The sequence below is a fragment of the Dermacentor andersoni genome, chromosome 7 (assembly GCF_023375885.2).
Source record: "Dermacentor andersoni chromosome 7, qqDerAnde1_hic_scaffold, whole genome shotgun sequence".
Classification (NCBI taxonomy): Eukaryota; Metazoa; Arthropoda; class Arachnida; order Ixodida; family Ixodidae; genus Dermacentor; species Dermacentor andersoni.
The window spans coordinates 81,129,301-81,136,002 of NC_092820.1; the positions used below are offsets into that span (position 1 = coordinate 81,129,301).

The window sequence follows — 6,702 nt, forward strand, 5'->3', positions numbered from 1 at the left end:
GGATGCAATGTAAGTATGCTCGCTCTGAAGGAGGAGATCGACGCTGCTGTGAGTTGCAGAAGTTACAAAAGGATTACTTTCGGAATAAATCTAACCATCACTGAGCGTAACTTGAAGAGGAAGGTTTATAGCTGGGGGCCAACTCCGATTACGCTATTCAAATAAAACGCAGAAATGTCTTTATGACGCAACCACGTGAGCAATTGAAGGAAACGTGTTGCATCTGAGAGAGAAAGTTAAATTCCAGTCACAGTACCGAGGACAATTTTAATTTATGGTCTTAAGTTTCTGAACAAGAATTGCCGGAACTCGCAATGTTACAAAGAGAAAACAACCACGAAGCTTACAAATACGTAACTCTGAACCAAACAGGGATATCGTGGTTTTGTAAACTATATCCGCTGTATCATCTAACGCGGACAAATTTCATATGCGAGTTTTACAACTTACATGTACTGGTTACAGTGCTTATAAGAGTTTTGCGATGGTCCTACTAAAAAATGAATGGTATATTTAAGGGGTATGTATAATACATGAATATTGTTCGCTTTAAATGTACGCTTACGGTAAACTTTACAAAATTGTAATATCATATCGCATTCCTGAGTTATAAAGTTGTAAATTCGACAGCTTGGCTTCTTGAAATTTCCCATTTCTAACAATCTTTACAAAAATATCGACGGCCTAAATAATATTGACGAGCCATTCCACTCTGTGAAGGTGGATGACCAGCCAAGCTGTAGCATATCACACAGGGTTAGACAACGGTAAGCGTATTTATTTTCGTCGTTCGGTATTGGCATTGACGATAGCTTTGTGATTACTGTGATATATACACTGATCGGTTCGGTTACAACTTTAGACAGAATCTCGGTCAAAGTTAAATCTATACACGACCGTTTTTGAGTAGTTGAGGGACTTGGATTGGCGCGGCACTTCAAACCAAACTTTTCCAGCACACACTGAGTGAACCATTTCTTGTCTGGTTTTGAAATGTCCACACTGAAGTTTCCAACGCTGATCACAGGGGAGCCGGAGGAAACAAGCCACGAACGTCACTGGGGCGCGGACAAAGAGGGGCCAGTGCGGGCGGAGACATGGTCGAGGCTGGTCGCACACGGCAAGTTGTAACAGAGTGGAATGAGTCTAGATTTTTTGCGTAACTGTAAGTGGCCTTCCCATAGAAACTGCAGAGCACAAAGGAAATGCGCTGCTCGGCGTTATCTATTGCTTACGGGGGTATGAGCCATTGCTGACGGGGGTATGCGCCATTGATGACGGAAAATTTTCGACATGCTGTTCTGTATGTTGCATGCGTCATTTGAAAGAATGTATAGCACTGTTCGCTTCACTTGGCTGAGTGCTTGTAGCCTCTGCCTTATGGGCCTATGAGCCATTGCATATGTTTTTTTTTTTTGCTTACGGGGGTATGAGTGCTTACGGGCTATGAGCCATTCATGATGATAGTTTTGTTGACGCACGCGAAAAATACATGGACGTCTAGCCATACACAGCTTCGCTGTAAAGGAAATCTAACTTCTACAGTCATTGACTTCTAACTTTATCCTTCATATGCAACAAAGTTCATCAAATTTGGTCAGCGGTCGTCGACATAAACAATTTCCCCGTTCCTATGTATTTAGATGCGAGACCCCGAGCTAGGGCTTTCCCTAAGCACACGATGTGGAAGTGTCCGTCTTACTTTTGCGACAACCGAAAACGTAACCATGGTGTGGAGGAGAATGTTGAGCCCTAATTCACAATTCAGAATGTTGAGAGATGGTTTTCGACAATTTCAGTGCCCGAACGACGCCTCGCGCCGATTACATCAGGCCAATCGCGCCATCGGTCTATGGGACCTTGCGTCCCGTAGCTCGCAGGACCTTTCATTAAAGTTATTCAATGCAATCCAATCGCGACAAGTTGGTTGCGCGGGATTGAATAGTGCTGAGTGGGAATGTGAGCACGCCAATGTTAGAAGACAAAACTGGACAAAGCGCGTGTTTGATGCGACCGCGTTGTCGAATGCTGCTGCTGAAGCGCCACATGCATTATACACTTATATATAGCTATCACTTGCAAGTCCTGCCCTAAGGCTTGAATGGTCAATGCTTGAATATACTTTCTCATCAATCGCCGACAGTACGTTTCTGTAAACGTGTAAACGGCCATCATTCGCCCTTAACTAACGTAGCGTCAGCTGGGTGTGCCACAAGGCTCCATTTTAGGCCCACTACTATTCCTAATATGCATGAACGACTTACCAGATTGTGTCTCGTCCCCTGTTCACCTATATAGGCCGAATACTACGCGCTAAACGTATCGCGAGATTCATAACGATAGTGATCAGGAAATTCAGCAGACTGATTTAAATAACATTGCCGCTTGGCGTAAAAATTAGCTCATTAAAGTAAATCTTAGTGAAAATGCAAGCTGATCACTGTTGCAAGACACGACGTATACATGGGCACCTGCATATGCGCTTAAAAATGCCGGTTAATATATTAGTCAATCTTGTCATTGTTGTAAGCATGTACCCCAGTCGCCTCTGCAATGCCTATAGGCGTTTGAGGCTATGTAAAATAAATAAATAAATAAATAAATAAATAAATAAATAAATAAATAAATAGGTCCCCGCGGGTTGGCTATACGTCCCCGTGATTAAACAGCTTAATTCATTGCCTTCTTGCTTTGGCCCGACATAACCAAGTCTCAAAAATACGAAACCCAAATCTAGAATGACGATTTCAAGTTCACACGTATCAGTAAACAGACAAGGGTCAAGCTATACACCGCGTCTCACTGAGGCTTACAAAATGTGCATTTTGAGTGATTTCGACTTGCTAGGAAGTCTGGAATACGAAAGAGAGAGAGACGAGATGCGAAAGACAGGGAGGTTAATTGGTAGATAGATATCCAGCTTGCTACCCGCTTTTTGGTTGTCACACGGTTTAGGAAGTGAGACACTGCAGCTAGTTTTGTTATGGGATTACAAAAATCTGATATCCAAAAACAAGAAAGGGGCTGACAGATGGAATAGCACACTGTGGTATAAAGTTTGTAAACAGGGATGAAGTGCCTCAGACAGGCTGGCCAACGTTTCGATAGGAGGACCTATCTTCGCCGCCTTTGACGAAGATAGGTCCTCCTATCGAAACGTTGGCCAGCCTGTCTGAGGCACTTCATCCCTGTTTACAAACTTTATACCAAAAAATCTGATATGATAATATATATTGCTGACGGAGGTATTGTTTAGTAGTGAGGGTGCATTATCATTCCCGGCGCATTGCGTGGCCTTAGGTTCAAATTCTGTGGCTGCCAGAAAAGTTTCGAAACTCATTTGACGGTGTGTACCATCGTTTCCTTACAACCATACGCGCTACGACAAACTCTGCAAAGCGTTTCTCACTAAGTCATTGTTGTACAGGTGCTGCAAACGCAGGTGCAGCAGTATGTCACAGTTTCCGTACACACCGTTTTAGCGCAAGCCCCAATTACCAGCCCTGCATTTAACGCCGGCGTTCATTAAATCTATAGCTCAGGTGGAGCACCAGAGCGAGGGAAAACTGAACACGCTAATCAGTGCCCCGGCAGAGGACTCCACTTTATTTCACGCTGGCAGAAGGTGCAGCCGCACTGCTTTGCGAGCATCGAAACCAGGAGCCAAGCGACGACTGCTGCCCGCCGAGGATGCTCTCAATCTCGAGACTGGGAGAGGGTGTTCTCAAAAGTTCTACTTGAGAGCGCACCGGTGCAACGGGTTCATGAACGAGTTGGGCTTGCACATGAACGCATCGGCAAATGGTCTGAAGTTCCGCAGTGGCCCGTTGACCCTGTACCATCCCGGTGCCTTCGTGCCTTCGTCTAGTACTCGGTCGAGAAACGTGGCGTTGTTCACCTCGCAGAAGTTGCGCGCGTACTCGACGAAGAACAGCTGCCTGGGCGTCAGGTTCTCAAGCTTGGGCAGCCGCTCGTTCCTGCTGGCCCTGTCGGCATAGCGCATGAACGCTAGGTACGTCGGTTCCAGGGCCAAGAAGTCCAGGAGGTTCGAGTAGTAAGAGTTACGGCCGATGCGTCGTCGGGACTCCGTCCACCGTAGCTTGGCGTATTGCCTGCCCAGACAGTCCATGAGCGCGTGCAACTTGGACACGAAGAGCGTCGGCTTCTTTCCGGCGCCATAGTTGTAGGCCAGGTGGTAGATGCCGTGGTAAAGCGCGTAGAAGACTCGAACGCCGACCCGCGGAAGCTGGAAGCGTTCCATCGATGCATCTGGGTCCCGGAGGAAGTCGAAGACCGGAAACGGAACCTCCAGCTTGAGGAACGGGGCGTCGAGACGCGCGTACGTGCTCAGCATGCCGCCTCGCCAGCCGACCCACTTGTCTAAATCCTTTTGGGCAAAGTCTCGGTAACGGAACATTGTAGAAAGGGCCATGTAGCTCTCGATGACCCTTTTGCTTCCGGAAGCAGTCTCGTAAATCGAGACCAAACGCCGGAAGAGTTCGTTGTGCGACGTCACCGCATCCGGAACGATGGGCTCCCAGTTGATAGCAGCCACCGACTCGACCAGGCTGTCCCGAAAGTCTTTGTCAAACTCTGTTTGAGCGTACAGGGTTTCGTTCAGGATGCTCTCCAGAAGATCGAGGAGTGAGTTGAAGGAAGCCTTGCCTCCCAGCCTTGTAGCGGTACTGTCCATGCTCATGTGCATAATAAGAGTTGGTTCGAACCTGTTCATCATCCGGATGCAGAGCCTGCGACGCGTGATGGGTCTTGGAGCAGGGTAGCCGGCGTACCGAGAGTAGGAAACGGCCATGAGATCACCGAGGTCGATCTCGTTGTCGGCGGCAATCTCGACAGCTGTGCGGAAGGCGAGGTAGTTCAAGTAGTCTTCGATGTTGGTGGTCAAGTCACCGGTTTCCAAAGCGTGCAGGTACTTCAATGAGTAGGTCTTGAGCGGCCTCTTCGACAAGTCTGTGCCGAAGGCATCGGCGACTATGGTCCGGATCCGTCGGGCAAGCTTCGGGAACTGCTCGCTCACGTCCACGAGCTCGTCGTTGAGACCCGACCCTTCAATCTGGTGTCGATCCATAGACGCAGAGAGAAAGCGCTCGACCTTGAGCACGTTGCTGCGGGCTGTCTGGTTCTGCTCGGATATCTCACTGATGAAGCCTGAGAGAGCGTCGTCGAGGTACGAGTACTCGATGTCCAGGCCGAGTCGTAGAGGTCCCATGAGAAGGTCGGGCTGTCCGATGAGGAGGTAGGACTGCTCTGGGTTCTCAACACTGCGCTCCACGGAGAGGCTGAACAGCGGCTGGATGCCTATGGCCATGAGGTCCTTGACGACTTGGTCCAGGCTGGCACCGGGTTTCAGGATCACAGGAAACGGCCGAAGGCCCATCTTAGAGAGAACATCGAGCCAGTGGGTGTCACCCTTGCGCGGGTACTCGCAGCGCAGGAAGATGTCCTTCACGGCCTCGTAGCCTGGTCGGCCTCGCTGGATGATGTCGGCCAGCATCAGTTCGTACTCATCCAGCAGCGTGTCGTCCATGGAGACGCGCGCCGCGCCGTAGGGCAGCTTGTGCGCAGTCTCCCAGCGTTTGCAGACGTAGGCGTAGAAGTCGTCGCACGGCTCCTGGTGGAACTCGAGCTGGCGGAACAGCGCGCTGCCTTCTTTCTCGCAGGCCACGGTGGAACAAACGCGGGTTTCGCCGTCACCGTCGTGCCCGGCGTGCCGGTAGGGCCGGATGACTGCCGGGGCCCGTGCGTCGGCGTCTCTGTCGTCGCCGTCGGCGGCCAGCGACTGGCGTCCTCCGAACAGGTCCCTCGTGCCGGGGCCGCCTCCCAGGCCAAACAGGCGCCACGGCAGGAGGCCGACCAGGAGCGAGACGACGGACACGAAGATGGCGCTCGCTGTCAGAAAGTAAAGCACCGTGGTGGCGTGGCCTCCCGAGGTGCCTTCCCTCTGGCGGGCGCCAACCGACGGTCCACCGCCGATGATGACGGCGTCGACGGCGGCTAGCGTCGCGGGGTGCTGGTGGCGTGGAGCGATGGCACCGCCCATGCGCGCCGCCTGGATGACGGCTAGCTCCTCCGAGGACTCGGACGACATCGTGCCGGGATTCTCCCACGGAGGAGCACAAGGAAGCGGAGCGCTGGACGGCGACTCTGGGGCGTTGTTGTTGTTGGCTTTGGGGCAGAGCTTCTTCTTCTGGAACGTGCACCGCCGCGCACTCGTTTCCCTTCTCGTTCTCAATTGATGGCTCTTGCCCACAACGGGACTGGTCAAGCCAACAGTAAAGGAAAAATATAGATGTTAATGAGGAAATACAAGAAATAAAAAATGGGTTTAAAAATAAATGTTGGGTGACATTATAAATCAAAGTAAATTTTTTGTTTACTTAAACGGAGCAGCGCACAACATGGGACAATTTATTCATTATAAATTGGAATAATCCATCCGTTTCTAGGCCAATCGCCCATAGTAGGTAGGAGCCGCATACGTGATAGGAAACAACAACAAGCGAGGCAAATACACCGACCCCGCTTCTGCGCTGTTTCCTTCAAAAACATTGACCTACCAACTCGCTCGAATTCAGACCTTAGTACAACTGGTGTGGTTAAACTTGGGACAGACAGAGGGCGAGTGAGGGTTACAAGAGAAAAAAGAAATTGAAGAAAAAGCGACGACAATACAACACTCAAAAT

General features: G+C 50.1%; 1 protein-coding gene across 1 annotated transcript; it reads right to left on the bottom strand.

Annotated features, from left to right (window-relative positions):
• Window positions 1-3,733: 3,733 nt before the first annotated feature.
• Window positions 3,734-6,106, bottom strand: LOC126534232 (membrane metallo-endopeptidase-like 1). The gene has a single exon (XM_050181493.2). The coding sequence runs from the start codon at window positions 6,104-6,106 to the stop codon at window positions 3,734-3,736; it is 2,373 nt and encodes a 790-aa protein (XP_050037450.1).
• Between the last annotated feature and the right edge of the window lie 596 nt (window positions 6,107-6,702).